Below are 17,130 nucleotides of genomic sequence, written 5' to 3'. Positions count from 1 at the left end.
ATATACCATGTTTCCTCTAATTGAATTATTATATTGGGAGGGCATACTGCAATTTATGGGCACCTCCTTGGGTAACCGAAGAATCGAGGGTCGTTCCATGATCCGGATAGGAAAACGCAGCTAAATGAAATGACTCATGGTGTAGAATCAGAGGGAATGCGGTGAATGAGATATATGTATAAGGGAGGGATCAGCGCAAATCGAGCCTCTATGCCTCTATTCGATGTCGGATACACATCCCGTCTATGAACGGGAAAGGAGTGAATCCGTCCCAGAGATCAGTCTAGACAGATGACCGTCTATTTGCCGATTTCAAGAGCTCCTACGCTCAGTCCTGTCGCGAAGGAACCGGCATGAGCTATAAAATATTGAAGTGCGACGTCGGGAGCGATGGCAGTCCCCAGCCCGCTGAGGATGAGAAAGAAAATTATAACGATTTTTGCATTGACATGCTCATATAAGCACCCAGCACAAAGAAGAGATCCTGGAAAGGTTCGGATGAATCTCAATCCATCCTCCATACCCCACCGATGTAGATCTTCTTCCCGATTCGTTGGAGGAAAGGAATGGGTCGTGTGGGAGGGCTCTCTCACCTATTATCACCGCGATCTCCGCAGCTTCTGCGAGCTCCATGTGGTATATGCTCTGTAAGTCCTCATATGTCGCACCCGGAACTGCGGAATCCAGACCCTGGGAGAGCGTAAGGAACTGAGATTTTCATCCCACTTCATGAATAGAATCGTCGAGTCTCGGATTTTCGCCTGACTCGACGCACGAAGCGGAAGGGCTATGCGAATCCGATAGTGTTGACTCTCAAAACCGTCGACTGATCAGGAATCGAGCCGACGAACGACGAGAATAGCAACGTGGAGGTCAGAACTCACCAAAGCGAATGAACGCTCGGAGATCACGCCTGTATGGGATTCCTTCAATCCTCCCGGAGACTACGGCGGCGATTCTCGCAGTGAATTCATGATTCTTGCCCACAATCAATCTGGAGCGACCTTCCGCGACGGTCAATGGTCCTCCTCCGAGTCTCGGAGCCCTCTTATTTCTCCTTCGAGAGCGCACCTGCCATCCAGGTATCCTCGAAGCTCAGAAGTCCGAGGTTCGCCCCACAAGCAATCCAAGTTGCTTCCTCCAGATCATGTCTACCAAGCTTCTGTGAATCCTCCAATCCAGAGATCGGTCACGGGGAACAAAAAGATGGGAGCTTCCTTCTCCTGAGCTGAGTCACCAGGCAATAGAATTCCGTCTTCAGTATGCAAGCGCGGCGACTTCCGCGCGTCAGCAACGCTAGCAAACATTTGAATCTCATCCCGTTGCACAGCTGTCTGTCGCCGGAGAGTCGAGCCTCTCTTCGGAGAGACGATTTCGGCTAAGAGCATCCTCTGTGAACGACGAATATGAACCCGGAAATCACGCCCGTATGAGCTCCTCCCAATCTGCTATTCGCGTCATCAGATTGAGAATCCATATCTACCGTTTTTTTTCCATCCACTGCCCGGGACCGTTCTCGTGACGGATGCGAGTGGAGGCTAAAGCGTGTGAGTCGTGTGTCGGGTCGTGGTTCCCCTTCGGCAACGGAATTCGTTGAAGTCAGGGACTATATAGCGGGTCGTGACAGCACGCTCAATAGGTACGATTTTGAGCGCAGCGATCCCTGATCAGCGCAGTCCGTCCGAAAAATTGGTGTCCTCCGAGTGAACTTTGATCAAGTCTGCCTCTACCATTAGACTCTACCTCCACTTGATGGGGAACAGCTCGATTTACTCAAAACATTCGTGAGACTTGGGCGAGTTCCTTCTGGGAAGAACCGAGTCGGGAATGACGAGCGAGAACGATCGAGGTAAAGAGTTCATAATGATGAAGAGTTCGGTGATGCCGATACTGAGCTGGAAAGAGTTAATAATAATACCGTCTGTCGAATCACGCTTTCGATTCCCCGTGAATCCTCGATCACGTCTTGTGGACCCCATTCATCGACTGAAGGCCCGAATGATAAGACTGAGGGCCCCCTTCCTCAGCCGATCTAGACGTCCGATGAAGGCGGGGCGCATTCCATTGTCTCAGTGGAGCCTGACACCCTAGACCGCGAACGTCTCTCGCGTCAGGAGCCATCGCACTGCATATTCATCTTCCTCCCCGAAATCCTTTGACCCCTCCTTAAGCCGGCTATTGCTCGCCTCTCGTTCTTCGCATTAGATTAACGTAGTCCGTAGTCGTTTTTATGGACATTGCGCAAAAAGCGCTATGACAGCTCAATACAGGGAAGATTGATCAATGAGGCGTTATTCAAGATGCGCCGACTCTGCTTCTGCCGAACTCGATAGATTTCCGTGTAGGATTAGCAATGGGGGAACGGTAGCTCTAGTCTGCGAGGTTATCCCGAATCTTTCTCAACATGAATCCTCTTTATTTTCTTCGTTTTCCTGAATGAAAGTGTCCCTCGCGTCTGCAACCGAAGCGCTATTTACATCTCGCTCAGAAATTGGACGTCTCCTTCTCGTAGTCCACAGCATCACGTAGATGATACAAGTGAGGAGGACGACGCAAAGCAAGGAGACCGCGGGCAAGACCTTCGTTGTCGATTGCACCCACGGGGCCACGACATATGTTGGCAGGAATCCACCGGTACATGAAGCCACGAGAGCGAATGACACGTGTGCATACTTCAAGTTGATGTAGCGAACAGTCCAGGTGAATGCAGTCGGATAAAGAGGTGAGATTCCGAAACCGATGATGGCAGTGGCGAGCCAGATCGTCCATCGACCCGCCACATCGGGAAAAACCATAAGGAAGAGAAGTCCCACACCCATGGCAACGATGCTCTGAGTCAGGACTAAGATCGTGTTTGGCTTCAGTCGCGTCGAAATTAGCATTGAAAGCATTCGCGAACCAGTATAGAATGCCCAATAGAGCGAGAGGAGGTAGCTGGCGTCGCTTTTAGACATACGCAAGGCCGGATCATTGATGACAAACGACGGCAACATCGAAGACATGATACCTTCGAGAGTGACGGTAACAACTACGAAAGCGACGAGCAACGCAACTACAGTCCATTCGAAGCTGAGCGTGGAGCGCTCTGCCGCTCCATCCGATGGATGCTCCCGGTGTTGACGTAGAACTGTGCGATCGATCATGAAGAAGAACAACATGACGAGACCCATGAAAGAGTAGAAACCTCCGAAAATCGCGTACGGAATCGCGATATGGGAGCTCTCTTGTGGTGCGACATCCATCCCGGTTGCGGAAAACGTCGCTTCGAGCTCAGTGACATTAGCCGTATCACTGTGGAATGACTCTAGATCTAGCGTATGTATCACTGATGTAGGTCAGGGCAGAACTAGAAGATATAAGAGTAGTATTTTTCTGGTATTGGGTTCATCCTTGTCCTCACATGTTTTGTGGTCCTAGGAAAGGCGCCGCCAGGAGAGGAGCCAAGAGGGCTCCAACACCGAAACTCACATGATAGCTCTGCAGCATGGGACTCACGCCATCTCCCCACAGCTGGACGAGCCAGACATTACAGCCTGAGGATAGGGAAAACGTAGCGTTCGGAACTTCAGAGAGCCCGAGAGACATCTGACTCGAGTGATCGCTCAACTATTTCTATCATTCGGATTTATAGCGAAGCATGATTTTGTTGCAATGGATTTTTGCGGGTTTTTCCAAGAGCCCTCCAATACGAAACGATAGTAGAAACGAAATTGAATCACCGCTCACCGACCTCCAGAGCTCCAACGCTGAAGCCTGTCACGAATAGACCCACATGTGCTAGCCAGTAATGAGGTGCAGCATCAGGGACAATCGCTGTCCCCAGTCCGCCGAGAATGAGTGAAAATATTATGACGATTTTCGCGTTCACGTGCTGGTATACGAAGCCTGCACATAGGAGGGATCCTGGAATCGAGAAGTCTGTCGAGCTCGCATCGGCTGATGAAGAGTGAGCCTCCCTTTTTTTAAACGAAATTCCCACCTGCCAGAATTCCGGCGCTCCTCGTAACAGCCACTCTTGAAATATCCCCGAGATTCATGTCGTATATGCTCTGCAGGTCCTCATACGTGGCGCCGACCAACGCAGAGATCAAACCCTGATAGCACCGAAAAGGAAAATACAGGTGTTTTCTCTATCGTTTCCGACATCGAACTGAGCTGGATTCCATGGCAAGCATGTTAGCTGGATCGGAAGCGGCAAGCTCCGCGCCTCGGCTTATTCGAATCGCATTTGAATCTCATCGCGTTGCCGCCCCGAGCGTCGACAGCGGAAAAGTTTAGCTACAATATAATGCGGACATGAAACCGACGGAGCAGGGACGTTTGACTCACCAAAGCGAATAGACATCCGAATATCACACCCGTATGGGTTTTCCTCAGTCTCTTCGGAGAATCGGCTATGGAATCCATGCCCTTCCTTGCCGTCTCCTTGGATCTCCAGCGACTTCGTCCTACGTCCGAGCTCGAATGTTTGTGACGGCTCGTTCGAGGTCGCAGCTGCAGCGATGCTCCCGAGCAGAGAATAAATGGAATTAATCCGCACCGATCTCTTTCGAGATAAGTCCCATACAGAGCCTCGAGTGCGGAGGCAGACATTTTCGTCCGGTCGCATCTGGGAAACTCCGTGGTTAGACCTCGCGAGCAGAAGATCGCGTGCCTGAATTTCTCTTGCTCCTCATGATCCATGACCCTGACTCAGCAAACTTTGCTCATGAACTGATTGCGCTCTGGCCTTGAATACGAAAGTCTCGGCTGTGCAGTCTGCCGGGCAAGTGAATATTAGAATTCGGAAGATAATATGAATAGGGAGTGTAACACTGCAGCCCCGGCATTAAGTAGAGCGTCAAGGAACGTTCTTACATATGAGTGACTCGCATGATTGGGATTTTGCTTTTTCCTCCTCATTCATTCCCATGAATCGGAGCGATCAGCGGCTGTCCCTCTCGTGTGTGCTTCGCTCCTGAGTGGAGTCGATGACTCTCTATCCCCTCGAAAGCCATGTACCGCTTCAAAAATGAGGTTAGATGCAGCCCTGCCTCCTTCCCCGAATGCAAAGGACGTCCAGAGCGAGTCTGACGATCTCTGTTGGCCCCCGCGCTCGAGATCAGTGCTATCGGGAGGCTTCCTGGCGTCCGTCCCGTACGAATCATTGCCCCCGACTTCCTTTTTTCCCCTACCACGACTTATGCTAACGGCTATCTTCTCCCTGTTATTCGTAGCATTCGTAAGCTCAAATCAGCTGAAAGCTCTCCCGGAAGAGTTTATGATGTCTCCTTCCGGAACACGCGCTGCCAAGCTCCGCCCATACCTTGCAGCCCGGCTAGAACACTCGGAAATCACGATTCGAAATTCGAGAGGATGCAATATTGTCCTCACTCGCTCCCTCCGCGGCGGCATCTGGCGATTCAATTTATGCATGATCCCGAACCCTGTCGAGAGGAGTTTGCTAGAAATAATATCTCCTAATAACGGAAGAAACACGTGATCCCGCATCGTCGTGCTCTCTTTATTCACAGCCTCAATGGTTGCCGGTGATGTTTAGCGTACGAGAGAATGAGCACGAGTTCTTCTTCGAGGAAAAGAGTCCTTTTCACCTAGCTGAAGAATCACAGTAGAAGGTTGGGCTGAATCAGACGTTCTAATCATCCCGCGTATTACGAAGTCCTCATCCATGGAGGCGTGTCGGGCGCGGTCAGGCTGCGCTCAGTTCCCAGGCCAGTACCGTAATAGTAAGACGCCATGGAATCCCGCTGGATTAAGGCATCTTGTGGCTTATATCTCGACCCTCCCTACATAATGATGATCTTTGGAATAATGATCACCAAGAATTAACTCGGCGATTCTGCCCGCAATCATTCTTGTGGATCGAGAAGAGGCGTTCCAGAACTTCTCTGTATACTAACCAGCTTCTTAGTGCGATATTGTGGGGGTCGGCCAGTTGGCGAAGAACAATCAGAGCGCGGTGAGGGGCGCCACCGAAGGAGACGGAGCTCTGACAAGCGATTCAAATCACTATAAAGTTTATTGCTGCATATTCTTCCAACACATTCACATGATGAATATACAATATTCCGGGTCCGTCTGGTCGGAGCAGGCACGTGAGCCCCGACAGAACAGCACCGGGATAAAAATGCTCGAAAACAATATCGTACCTACAAGTTCAGCAGTCTCGAAGGCTCTCTGTGTCACAGAACTAAATCTCAATCTATCTATGAAAACCTTCGCCATTCATTCTCAAGGGCTCTCTTTTTTTAGACGAAACGCTTTTTCCGAATTCGTCGCTTCCTCAGAGTCCACTATCAATGGTCTTCCGTCATCTTTTTCGAAAATGGGCACTCTATTCTTCGTGGTGTAGAGCATAAGGCATAAAAGTCCGGCTTGCACAACAGCGCAGGCTGCGCCAGTCAGAGGCAATTGAGTCGTGGAGGTTTTCACTTGAGGGGCCACGAAAAACGGTGGCAGCATAGCCCCCAGGCAGGAGGCCACGAGAATAGCTGACACATGTGCAAATCTCAGATGAATGTAGCGAACTGCCCAAGTGAACGCGGTCGGATACAGCGCGGATAAGCCAACACCGATGACTCCCGAGGAGACCCACATGGTTGCCGGTGTTTGCATCGCGGGGATCAGGAGCAAAAGCATGATCCCAGATCCCACAGTCAAAATGCAGTGCGTCACAATGAGAATCGTTCCGGGTTTCAACCGGGTCGAAACTAGGATCGTTACGATCCGTCCCATCGTGTACGTGGCTGAGTAGAAGGAAAGCATGTAATTGCCTTGCTCTGCGTCTGTATCGAAGCGATACATGAGGAATTGTGGAATGAATCCGGACATTGTTCCTTCGTAGATCACGTCGAAGAATATATAGATACTCAGCAGAGCTATGACCGTCCATTCGAATCTCGTCTCGGCGTAATCCGTCGGCTGCTCGTCTTCGTCGGTACTGCTCTGACGCAGAGATGTGCGATCGATCATCATGAGGAACAGGATGACAAGGCCCACGGATGAGTAGAGTCCCCCGAAGAGGCCGAAAGGTATCGATACGTAAGAAGTTCCATTAACCTTCGGCTCCGTCCCTGACGTCGAAAGCGTCATGTCGCTTCCGTTGTGCGTTGCGTTGGTCGGCTCGCTGGAAAATCAAAGCGATGATGATGTGACTCATCGTGTCCGGCCTCTCTGGCGAACTCTATCCATCGCGAGACGTGGATCAGGTATCTGGCTGAGCAATCTGCCTAATTACTCGCTTACTCTACTCGCGGAGCTAAGAAAGACGCCGAAATCGCGGGGGCGAGAACCGCCCCAATCCCGAAACTGACATGGTAGCTCTGCATGATCGGGTTCACACCCTCCTCCCAGAGCTGCACGAGCCACACATTGCACCCTGGAAGTCGAAAAATGTGAGAAGGAGCGCCATTTCGCAACTCGACCTAATATCAGCTTCACGGGTCTTCCGACACGTCAGAGATCCTGTCCGTCGAGGAGAGAGCTGGAACTAACCGACTTCCAGAGCTCCGGTACTCCAGCCCGTCACGAACTGTCCTGCGTGCGCGATCCAATAATACGGCGCCACATCGGGCACTATGATGGTCCCTATTCCGCCGCCTATTAGCGCCACAACGAGAATAATTTTCGCGTTGACGTATTTGTAGATGAAGCTGCCACAGAGCAGAGAACCTGCGAGAGAGTTCCTTTGATTGATCATCTGTTCTAAAACGGTTCGAGTAATATCATCGTCTCGACATAAACTCAGAAATCGTCTGCGATGGCTCTCGTGGGGGATTTCCCTACCGATCAAGGTCCCGATGCTTCTCGTAATTATGATCGGGGAGGCTCCCTTCTTCCCCAGTCCGTAAATGGCTTCCAGATCGTCGAAGCTCGCTGGTATAACTGAGGATACCAGACCCTTCCCGGCATTGTGGAAAAAAAAGTCAGCACCACGTATCGTTGTGAGCAGCGAAATTAACAGACTACACCTCTGCCTAACAGCCTAATGAGTACAGGATTTAGGACACTACCGGACAGAATCCGAGCACGAAGGAGCAGTTCAAGGTCGCCTCGGGCTGTTGATAACTCACCAGAGCGAATATAGCGACGAAAATCACAGCAGTATGAGTTTTCCTCAGCTTTTTCGAAGAATTTGCCATGGCTCCTCTTTTCTTTCTCCAACGGTCTTCACTGCGAGATCGCGCGTGGGTCTGCGCTCTCGTGGAATGTCGTCGCTTGCGGAAACTCTCAACTGCTTCACCGCTTCAAAACGTTAGATTAGGCGGATTAGTTCCTCGACCAGTTTCTCTCCTTGGATAAATAATCTTTGGAGCATTGGGTGCGGATGATTACTCGATTTCGACTTATTTCGTAAGCATCATTGACGCTCGCGAAAGGATTCAATTTTACCTTTCCAGCAATGGATCGCACGATCTTTGTCTCTCCATTTCCACGCGTCTCAAACGGTCAAGAGCTCCGGAACAAGCGGACTTCGGAGCCAAATATTGCTATCACTCAACTTTCAACGAATTCGACATCACAAGCTGTTCGCAACATAATGTCCAGCGCTCGGAAAGATAACTCCCACCAGAACTCCGCCAGATGTTCGACCTTTCGCATTGGGCCAGATTTGGTGCAGGTGGCGCTTCTCGGAACTTGAGGACATCGATCCGCAACATTGTTTTGACCGGAAGCTTTGTTTGGGTGGCCTAGCCCTCCACGTGACAGGAGACACTTCCGTTAGGAGGGAACATTCGACGTTGGCGCTAGTGAGGTGTGTGCGGAGTTTCACAGAATATCTTTCTTCCTGCTGGATCCGCTCGGCTTTAAATTCAAGGCTATCTGCTGCCCTCCCCGGGAAAGGGGCGCCGCGAAGATCGAAAAGTCGAAGACAAGCTGACCAAGAGTTCAAGATCGATTTATTTGCCCCATGAATTTTACTTATATAGGTGTCACTCCGAAACAACCGAGAACGCAATCCAAAGGTTTATCTCGGGCTATGCTTTGCTCGAAAGCGGACCCCATGTAAGCGCTAAAGCATCCACATGTGTCCCGTCTGTCAACGGCGGGCGATCCAGGAGATTGGACCGCGGGCTGTCGTCTCTCTCTGCTCCACAATTACCTATACGGATCCCGACCCTGTGGTCTCCTGTCGGCATATGCCGTCGGCGTCAGGGAACTGAAATCAGTCGGGCGTGAACTCCTGAGCTCCCGTACGGCGGACCTCCCTGGAGGCCGGCTCGTCGATGGATGACTTGTGTCAGCTTCTGAACAGAGCTCTGATGATCGATTCTGATTAGATTAGATGATACTCGAGTGATATAGGGGTCGTCTGTGTTTCCTACGAAGCGCCGAGATCTAGGAAGAGTCACGATTATCGATAGGGCTCCGCGTGATGTCTCGTCATCTTCGACGAGCTCAAAATCATTCCCGCATCTTCCTAAAGATTGAGAATCATTGCCTCCAATCGAATAAATCCTAAACGAACCGGCAGGGAGACAACGGGAGTTTTACCCCGGCCGTGAATCATTTCTTTATCGCCCCGGTCGCGCATCCCGGAGGGCACTTCGTGCGCACCCCGAGTCATTTTTCTTTCTCCTGGCGCTGAGCGAAATCCGAGTCCGTGCCTTCAGTCGCGTTGATAATAAGTAGCGTCGCGTCCTCCTGCTCTAGTCGAGGTGTTCTGTTTCTGGTAGTGCGAAGCATAGCATATGAAACGCCGGCCATGGAAAGCGCACACATCGCGCAAACGATCGGCATTTGGATCGAAGAACCCATTACATAAGGAGCTACTATGTAAGCGGGCAACATTCCTCCTGTGCACGCAGAGGCGAGAGCGACTGTCATGTGAATGAATTTTAAATCGACGAAACGAATAGTCCAAGTGAAGGCAGTGGGATACAGCGAGGATAGGCCGAAGCCGATGATGCCGTTGCAGAGCCACAGCGTCAATTGGACTTGCCCGACAGGGGAAACCAGCATCAGCATAACGCCCGCTCCGAAAACCGTGATGCTTTGGGCCATGATCAGAATTGAGTTTGGTTTCAAGCGGGTCGACAGTATCATTGACACGATCCGTCCCGCCGTATACGATGCGGAGAAGACGGAGAGCAGGAAGTTGCCGTCTTTCTTGGTCATGTTCATTCGGTGAACTACGTAGGACGTCATCATTGAAGTCATGATCCCTTCGTAGATCATTTCGATGAAAATGTAAACGTATAGCAGCAGCACCACGGTCCATTCGAATCTTGAGCCGGAGCGCGCTGTCGCCTCCTCTATTCGTTCCTCGTGTTCTTGTCGCAGAACCGACCGATCGAAAAACATGAGAAACAGGACGATCAGACCCATGAATGAGTAGAGTCCCCCGAAAACGCCGAAAGGTATCGAGATATGTGAAGTTCCATTTACTGCTGACTCCGCTTCAGATGAGAAAAATGTCAGATCTTGTTGCTTCGCTGTCGAATTGAACTCAGCTCTGTAGAGTCGAAATTCAAGATGTTAGTTTTCCGAGGTGAATGGAGCATGTTTGACCTCACCCATCGTTCTCCTACCTTCGTTCCGGACCCAAGAAAGGTGTCGTCAACAGAGGCGCCACAAAAGCCCCGACTCCGAAACTCACGTGGTAGCTCTGCATCACGGTTTCGACGCCGTCTTCCCACAGCTGGACGAGCCAAACATTGCATCCTGGAAAGCATCGGAGGTTTCCTTCCAGTTTCGGACGAGCCCGAAATAACGACTCTGAACTCTTCCCTGGCTATTCAATCTCACCGACTTCCAGGGCGCCGGTACTGAATCCCGTCACGAACTGACCAGCGTGCGCTATCCAATAGTTTGGCGCAAAATCAGGTACGATCGCTGTACCAATCCCACCGCTTATAAGGACCAAGACGAGTATGATTTTGACGTTGACATACTTGTAGACGAAGCCTCCGCATATGAGAGAGGCTACGGAAGAAATCATCGTAGCGCTGCCCCGGAACGTATATCGATCGTTATCAATGGTATTCTGACCTTTTCATAAAGAACTCCGGAGGGGAATGCACCTACCGGCAAGAATACCGGCACTCCTAGTGACTAGAACTTGTGAGACTCCGTCGACGTCCTTTCCGTATATCTCTCCTAAATCTTCCAAAGTTCCTGATAGGACACCATCCATCGAACCCTTCATGGAAATGAGGGCAGAACTCTTGAGATTGCGTCGTCGATCGCTGCTGGCGACAGGAATATCGCAGATATGATGAGATTCACTTACGTAAGTGAATAAACAGCCAAGAATCACTGCTGTATGAGTTTTCCTGAATCTCTTCGTGGCGGCTGTCGTCCCCATCTTCTTATGTGTCTCGCCGACTCGTAACGAAAGAAAATGTTCGCCGCAAGCGAGCGGGAGGTCTCACTACCAAGCGAACTGCGGGTCCCGCTTAACTCAAAGCCAAAGGATTAGGGAAGGCAAGTCCAAAAGAAGCGTCTCTTCTGGGATAACCAGTGCTTAGAGCGCAGGTTGCGCGGCACGAGATTCGATCTCAAGTCGACAGAGGTTTCATGATGTTATTTTCCCGGGAATCGTCGAGCCTGGTCTACGGGGCTGTCTCCTTTGCTTCACTCGGTCCAGCACCACCTGCACGCAACCCAGCAGGAGCCGGCCTCGCGGGAATGCAAAATTTACCATAACCATTCGCGGCTTTCAGAAACCTGCCGTAATTTTTAATGCTCTTCCCCCGGAAAACTTCGGAAACTCTTCAGCTCCGATGGACTGACAATTAGATTTTCAGCTTGCCGCCGCAGTTACTCGCTGGAATTTCGTTCGGTTGTCATGATCCAGCTAGGACTGATCTATGTGTTGCGCCCCATGAATTCTGAAGGGTAATCAGAATCAGTAATCAGCGTCTCCACCCGCGAGCTCGAGCTATCCGCAAGAGCTCCGCATTCTGCTGCTCTTGCCTCAGTATCGGGACATTATTGGGGCTCTCGATCCAACTTCGAACACTCGAATCTGCGGAATGTCGCGTGAGGCGAAAAGATGCTCTGTCCAGGGAAGAAGACAAAACGTACAGGTCCAACGACCCGAAGACCAGAGGATTCGAGCCGCCAAGTGGGTCCGGCCAACTGTGCATTCCGACACTGCTCCCCTCGATCTTGGGTCCGTGCAGCACGCAGTGACTTCATTTTTTGATGACTGAACCTGGCTCCGCACGTCGCGCTCCCGCCGCTCATTTGAATGAGTAGTTTGTTTTCTTTCGCCTGACTGATCGACTCCGATGGAGTAGGGAGGAGTCCTTCACTGTAAAATTTTATTTCGATTCACTCTTGCTTCTCCATGATGCATCGGCCTCGTCGGTTTTCATCCCCATCCGGAATGATTCCTTCGATCCAAGGAACGCGTTCTTGTGAATTTCTCTCGTGATCATGGCCTGATAGCTATAATTCTGATTCCTGATTTCGGTCGATTTTTGCCGTCTTCCCGATGATTCCACGGGAATTCAAGCTCAGAATACGAAGCGGAGGGAGTCGTTTCAGACCCCGGCTCGGCGGGGCAATGTCATCAAGAGCTTTGTGGGACGACGAGGTGTGAAGTAGGATGAATAGTTTTCGTGAAGAGTCATCCTCGAGTCGCTGAGCCGAGACTCGTTCATTCCATCGATCAGAAGCGTATGCATTCGACCAAACGAGCCGAGCCCCCCGGAGTTTCCCGCGCCAAGCGAGACTGGAATGGATCCCATATAGACGCTGAAAGACAGCTGCGTTTCCCGCATCCGATCGACGGATGATTTGCGAACGCCCTGCCTCTGTTGTTGTCTCCCGAAGTCCAAGAAAACCGTATATATTTCTAAGGTTTCGTTGATCTCCCGAACTTATCGCAGGTCTCCGGAATGTCTCGGCAGGCGAACAAGGTCCCGGACAGCAAAAAAGTCGTGAGTGTCCGATTCAGATGAATTCCCCGACTCGGAGCCGGCGATATCCTTTTGACAGCTCCGAACGGATCGACCGCTCGGCCCTTTTCCTGTCTCTTCCGCGTTCATCGGCTTTTCGAAGAGCGGAGTTTCGGAGAGTACTACTCGATTCCGGAAATTAGTGGGTAGCTGAGTTCTTGCCGTCTTGCAGAATAATGAATTGTTCACGCTCACCTATGGAGCGTTGGTTGCCCAGATGATGAAGGACCTGGAAAACTGTGAAGAGGTTTGTTGGTTTCTCCGAATTTCGGAGGGATAAATCTTGTGTATGATTCGATATTCTCATTACCCATCGCGTTTCGCTAGGTCAACAAGCATCTGGACCGCATGGGCTTCAATATCGGACAGAGACTCATCGAGGATTTTCTCGCTCGAACCAACTCCCCACGTTGCGTTGATCTTCGGGACACAGCAGAAAAGATCCAGGTGAATCGATCGATCCCCGAACCGATCTCGGAATACTTGTGCCACTGAACATATTTAGGTTTCAGCGATGAGGTTCACTGAATGCCGTGCCATTGATCAACAGAGCGCCTTCAAGATGTATCTGACGATCTCACCATCGATTACGAATTGGAGCACATCGGGGGACGAGTTTTCCCTGATTTTCGATTCGAACCCTCTGACCGAGTTCGTCGAGTTACCAGACACTCATAATACGTTGAAGTACTGCAGTATAATTCCCGGCATCATCCGAGGCGCTCTTGAAATGGTAGCGTTTGATTTGAATGTCGGATTGGCGTGTTTGAGATTCGCGGTGGTATCGGAGGGGTCACCCCCCAAGTATTAGAAGAGCATGCTGGCGAGACAGCTCCAGGGATGCTCGCCGACAATCTTTGGCCAATGCGATTCTCACATTATTATTGACCAGAGCTTGTTATGCTCTCCAATAATAGGACGCGTTGATTCCCGGCGATTAATATCTCTTATCCGCCATAGGTCCAGATGGAAGTCCGCTGTTGGTTCGTCCACGACTCACTGCGGGGGGATGCGTCGACGGAACTCCGTATAAGAATGGTGAAAAAAATCGAGGATGCCATACCTGTTGGAGAGAACTAGTCGAGGCCGCTTATTTAAGTCACTCTTATTGAATGCTTCCCTTGGATAACCCAGTTCGTTTGGGGAAGAATTGAGCGAAGGACGAAGTCTCCTGAGAGTACCCCGCGTGCGGTATGCAATAAAAACCCGTGTATATACTCGAATGAAGCTCAACCTTGTGTCACTGATGCGTTCCATCAGCGAGGGGATCAGAAGCGAAGGAAATGTATAATGGGTGGCTCTTCTGCTGAAGTGACTCGGACTGAATTCGGAGTCTTGATCCTAGGCTCAATCTGCTCTCGGGATGAGATCCGAGAGGTTGAACTGCTCGCGAGGATCGAGACAGAAATCAATGAGGTACCTATGCCCATGGGACGAATCCATTCCTCCCTACCGGAAACCCTTCTTCTTGCGCCGTACTGAACTCATCCTCTCCGTTTGACAACGAGGAAAGCAATAGACGATATCCGAATCGTGCCGAGAATTCTTTCAGAGCTGGTCTTTTGATCTATTATTCAGATGAGCCCCATACTTCTTCTTGTGGGTTGAGTGTGAGGCGGAGGTCCGTCATGCTCATGCGTGATGTTTCTTAAGCAGATCGAGGCAAAACTGATTGAATGTGAAGCTCCAGAAGATTTATTTCCCACCGATTCACTTCGCTTGACTGTTAGCCATTATCTGTTCTACACTTTCAAAGGTGATTTTTTCCAGAATGGACTTTGTTTTGATGCTCTCTTCATGATTAGCGATGAAGATGTCGTTCACGCCTTGAGCCTTCCATGAGAAACGATCCATCCAAGGCTTGAGGTCTTTCTCTTTGACGTTGAGGAATTCACAGAGCATCCGCTTGTCGATGCGCTGGTAGGTTTTGTTGACGACGATTCCTATGTAGTTTCTGATGGAATCTTCAAAACCGAGAACTCCTTCGACTTCTCGCAAGTCGCTCGACAGCGACGTCCAAACTTTTTGAAATTCACACTGCTCCAGATCGCTGCAATTCGAGCATTCATAGTGAGTTTAATCCCTTCCACGGGATTCGCGAATCACCAGGTTACTATTATTTCCCTGCATTCTGCCGAGGAATATACCTGTGTAGCTGCATGATTGTTTCAAGAGTTCGATCTCCAAAATGGGAGAGATCGATCAGACACTTGCACAGCACGAAGTCCGTGTGCGGCAAGTTTGTCAATGCTTTCAGGAGGATTTGAGCGATGACCTGCAACGGGAATATCCGATGAGCGAATCGATTTTCTCGGGGGAATATTCCCAGCTGGTGAGGAATTGTATTCATCTACACATAAGATTGAGTAGTGATAGAATCGGCGCCGATGTCGGAGAATCCCCATTACCTCGGTCCGGACGGATCCGGGATTGAACTGATACAATTTTAGAACCGCTAGATTAGCTTCCTGGTCGTAGAAGTTGGCCTTGCATTGCAGGTCGACATAGTTCTCCAGAAAAGGAATGCTCTGTGGGTTATATCTGGAAGAAATGAATACGGATTCAGATGCTAGGACACTCCTCGTTCGAGATTCGACACGGTTTCCGGGAAGCAATCATTGACTTCTCGAAATCTCACACGGAGCAAAGACAATGCATGACAGCTTCGAACTGCCTGTGACCAGCTCCACGTGAACGCATGCAGGGGAACTGCCGAACGATCTAGCCATGGCGCAGAGGATGTCTTTCGGAGATCATGCGAAATCGGTCTAGAGACCTGCGATTCATCGAAATCATACGAGTCGAGTTTACGCTCCGTCAAGAAATGGGGAAGCCGGCCATATTGCGATTACCTGTCTAATTCTTGAAGCATTTCCGCGACGCGGACTCTGGCTTTCTGGACCTGTTCACTAGGCGGAGCCTGGACGGTACCAAAGAGCGACATTTCGTCGGAAATTCCAGGAATCAAGGCGAAAACCCAAGAAGTTCTACCGGCGACGTTCTAAACGTGTAGATGTCGTATGCTCTTCTGCTCGAGTTGTGATTGTTTTGCCAGCCGCCGCTGCTGCCGGCGCAGCGAGCGAAACGCAGACGAATTTGACGGAGAGGAGGATGTCGGGGAGAGGCCGGGGGACCTCGCGCAAATCGAAACCAGACCCGTGCGCCCGTGACCAGGATCGTCGAAGACGTCGAGCAATGCGAATGATGCCGGTAGCTCGAAAACTCAACCTTCTTGAGCGCGGTCCTACTTCGTTGCGCAGGTCGTTCCGATCGATCACTGCGACTTCATCAAGAGGGCATTATTTTCCGCTGTCCCTCGGCGTGAACGAGGACAGCCTCAATGTTTGTCATAGTCTCGGTGGAGATCTGTGCTCTCATGAGACCGAAGCCCCGCATCGATCCGCAGCCACCCTTGGGTATCGTACTTCCCCACGAAACCCAAGGAATCCGGAGGGGAGTGATCCAGGTTCATCCAAATTCACTTGCGATTAGGCGATATGCTCGGGGGAACTTCCAACGGAAAGATCAAATACAGATATCGGCTAGGAGGAGCTCCGTGCCAATTATCATGAAGGAATTGTGGACAACTGCTCCGAGACGCCGAGACACTTGGCACTGACTGAGTGAGTAGGAGGACGCGAGCTCGACGTGCGCTTGTAGTGGAAGCAACAGCCCGATCGATCTCAAGAGTTCGGCATGGATCATCACCATCAGCATCTAGAGCCATTCGCCCGCGAATTACCCACGCTGGAAATTCTTCCCGCGTTCCTCGTCCCCAAAATTTCTGAGGAATATTTAGTGTTTTCGAGAGACTTCCACCAACATACATGTCCGCAATGCATCTGAGATCGCGTTGACTTCTGAGTCTGCCGGTTAGCGCGCCCTCTTCGGCGCCAAAAAAATTCGTCCTTGAGAATTGCGTTCAGCGAAATAGACTCTCTTCTCAGCCTCTGTAGGGTCTCCCTTGCAAGGGAAATCCCAGTATACGACGCGGAGCCACGCTCCCGTCCTTGGAGAGCAATTCGCGCCGACCTCCCCCTTAAAGAAGCTCTTCGGGCCGCCTCGAGGAGCGAGTCAGCGCGGGAGCGCGCGCAGACTCTCCCAGGCGAATGGACGCATCGAATGTTTTGAGAGAGACATTCGTCAGGCAGACAACCTCTCTATTCAAGCGGCAAGCAACTGTGAGCACGTTGAGCGTTTCACGCGGCGCAAAACCCGCTCG

At 50.8% G+C, this 17,130-nt stretch overlaps 5 protein-coding genes across 5 annotated transcripts; 1 reads left to right on the top strand and 4 right to left on the bottom strand.

Annotated features, from left to right (window-relative positions):
- Positions 1–299: 299 nt before the first annotated feature.
- LOC100898670 (sodium-dependent glucose transporter 1A) lies at positions 300–4,407 on the bottom strand. The gene is made up of 7 exons (XM_018640158.1): positions 4,330–4,407; positions 3,980–4,094; positions 3,727–3,885; positions 3,401–3,533; positions 2,478–3,291; positions 594–690; positions 300–484 (listed from the first exon to the last, which is right to left on the bottom strand). The coding sequence occupies exons 1-7, from the start codon at positions 4,405–4,407 to the stop codon at positions 300–302; spliced, it is 1,581 nt and encodes a 526-aa protein (XP_018495674.1).
- A 1,585-nt stretch (positions 4,408–5,992) lies between these two features.
- LOC100908534 (sodium-dependent glucose transporter 1A) lies at positions 5,993–8,761 on the bottom strand. The gene is made up of 6 exons (XM_003737724.2): positions 8,392–8,761; positions 8,073–8,244; positions 7,786–7,900; positions 7,495–7,671; positions 7,246–7,378; positions 5,993–7,126 (listed from the first exon to the last, which is right to left on the bottom strand). The coding sequence occupies exons 1-6, from the start codon at positions 8,427–8,429 to the stop codon at positions 6,232–6,234; spliced, it is 1,530 nt and encodes a 509-aa protein (XP_003737772.2). The 5' UTR covers positions 8,430–8,761; the 3' UTR covers positions 5,993–6,231.
- Positions 8,762–9,564: 803 nt separating this feature from the next.
- LOC100898528 (sodium-dependent glucose transporter 1) lies at positions 9,565–11,386 on the bottom strand. The gene is made up of 5 exons (XM_029112001.1): positions 11,234–11,386; positions 11,029–11,143; positions 10,750–10,949; positions 10,546–10,665; positions 9,565–10,436 (listed from the first exon to the last, which is right to left on the bottom strand). The coding sequence occupies exons 3-5, from the start codon at positions 10,940–10,942 to the stop codon at positions 9,565–9,567; spliced, it is 1,185 nt and encodes a 394-aa protein (XP_028967834.1). The 5' UTR covers positions 10,943–10,949; positions 11,029–11,143; positions 11,234–11,386.
- A 1,351-nt stretch (positions 11,387–12,737) lies between these two features.
- Positions 12,738–14,125, top strand: Bet3 (blocked early in transport 3). The gene is made up of 5 exons (XM_003737723.1): positions 12,738–12,890; positions 13,081–13,155; positions 13,236–13,355; positions 13,459–13,641; positions 13,869–14,125. Exons 1-5 carry the CDS (start codon positions 12,849–12,851, stop codon positions 13,986–13,988), a joined length of 540 nt encoding a protein of 179 aa, XP_003737771.1. The 5' UTR covers positions 12,738–12,848; the 3' UTR covers positions 13,989–14,125.
- Positions 14,126–14,577: 452 nt separating this feature from the next.
- On the bottom strand, positions 14,578–15,947 carry eIF3k (eukaryotic translation initiation factor 3 subunit k). The gene is made up of 4 exons (XM_003737721.1): positions 15,761–15,947; positions 15,317–15,449; positions 15,056–15,183; positions 14,578–14,958 (listed from the first exon to the last, which is right to left on the bottom strand). The coding sequence occupies exons 1-4, from the start codon at positions 15,850–15,852 to the stop codon at positions 14,619–14,621; spliced, it is 693 nt and encodes a 230-aa protein (XP_003737769.1). The 5' UTR covers positions 15,853–15,947; the 3' UTR covers positions 14,578–14,618.
- Between the last annotated feature and the right edge of the window lie 1,183 nt (positions 15,948–17,130).

Source organism: Galendromus occidentalis, unplaced genomic scaffold (assembly GCF_000255335.2).
Source record: "Galendromus occidentalis unplaced genomic scaffold, Mocc_1.1 scf7180000075612, whole genome shotgun sequence".
Taxonomy (NCBI): domain Eukaryota; kingdom Metazoa; phylum Arthropoda; class Arachnida; order Mesostigmata; family Phytoseiidae; genus Galendromus; species Galendromus occidentalis.
This window is presented reverse-complemented; position numbering and strand designations above follow the sequence as displayed.

Coding starts and splice junctions, on each gene's coding strand:
- LOC100898670 (XM_018640158.1), bottom strand. CDS start 4,407: ATGGATTCCATAGCCGATTCTCCGAAGAGACTGAGGAAAACCCATACG. Junction 3,292..3,400: donor TTCCTAGGACCACAAAACAT/GTGAGGACAAGG, acceptor GTCATTCCACAG/TGATACGGCTAATGTCACTG. Junction 485..593: donor GGAGATCGCGGTGATAATAG/GTGAGAGAGCCC, acceptor GAACCTTTCCAG/GATCTCTTCTTTGTGCTGGG.
- LOC100908534 (XM_003737724.2), bottom strand. CDS start 8,429: ATGGAGAGACAAAGATCGTGCGATCCATTGCTGGAAAG. Junction 8,245..8,391: donor TGCGATCCATTGCTGGAAAG/GTAAAATTGAAT, acceptor AACGTTTTGAAG/CGGTGAAGCAGTTGAGAGTT. Junction 7,672..7,785: donor AAGCATCGGGACCTTGATCG/GTAGGGAAATCC, acceptor ACTCTCTCGCAG/GTTCTCTGCTCTGTGGCAGC.
- LOC100898528 (XM_029112001.1), bottom strand. CDS start 10,942: ATGATTTCTTCCGTAGCCTCTCTCATATGCGGAGGCTTCGTCTACAAG. Junction 10,666..10,749: donor TACCGGCGCCCTGGAAGTCG/GTGAGATTGAAT, acceptor GATGCTTTCCAG/GATGCAATGTTTGGCTCGTC. Junction 10,437..10,545: donor GTTGACGACACCTTTCTTGG/GTCCGGAACGAA, acceptor TCAATTCGACAG/CGAAGCAACAAGATCTGACA.
- Bet3 (XM_003737723.1), top strand. CDS start 12,849: ATGTCTCGGCAGGCGAACAAGGTCCCGGACAGCAAAAAAGTC. Junction 13,156..13,235: donor ACCTGGAAAACTGTGAAGAG/GTTTGTTGGTTT, acceptor GCGTTTCGCTAG/GTCAACAAGCATCTGGACCG. Junction 13,356..13,458: donor ACACAGCAGAAAAGATCCAG/GTGAATCGATCG, acceptor ATTGATCAACAG/AGCGCCTTCAAGATGTATCT.
- eIF3k (XM_003737721.1), bottom strand. CDS start 15,852: ATGTCGCTCTTTGGTACCGTCCAGGCTCCGCCTAGTGAACAGGTCCAG. Junction 15,184..15,316: donor CCGGATCCGTCCGGACCGAG/GTAATGGGGATT, acceptor TTCCCGTTGCAG/GTCATCGCTCAAATCCTCCT. Junction 14,959..15,055: donor ACAATCATGCAGCTACACAG/GTATATTCCTCG, acceptor CTCGAATTGCAG/CGATCTGGAGCAGTGTGAAT.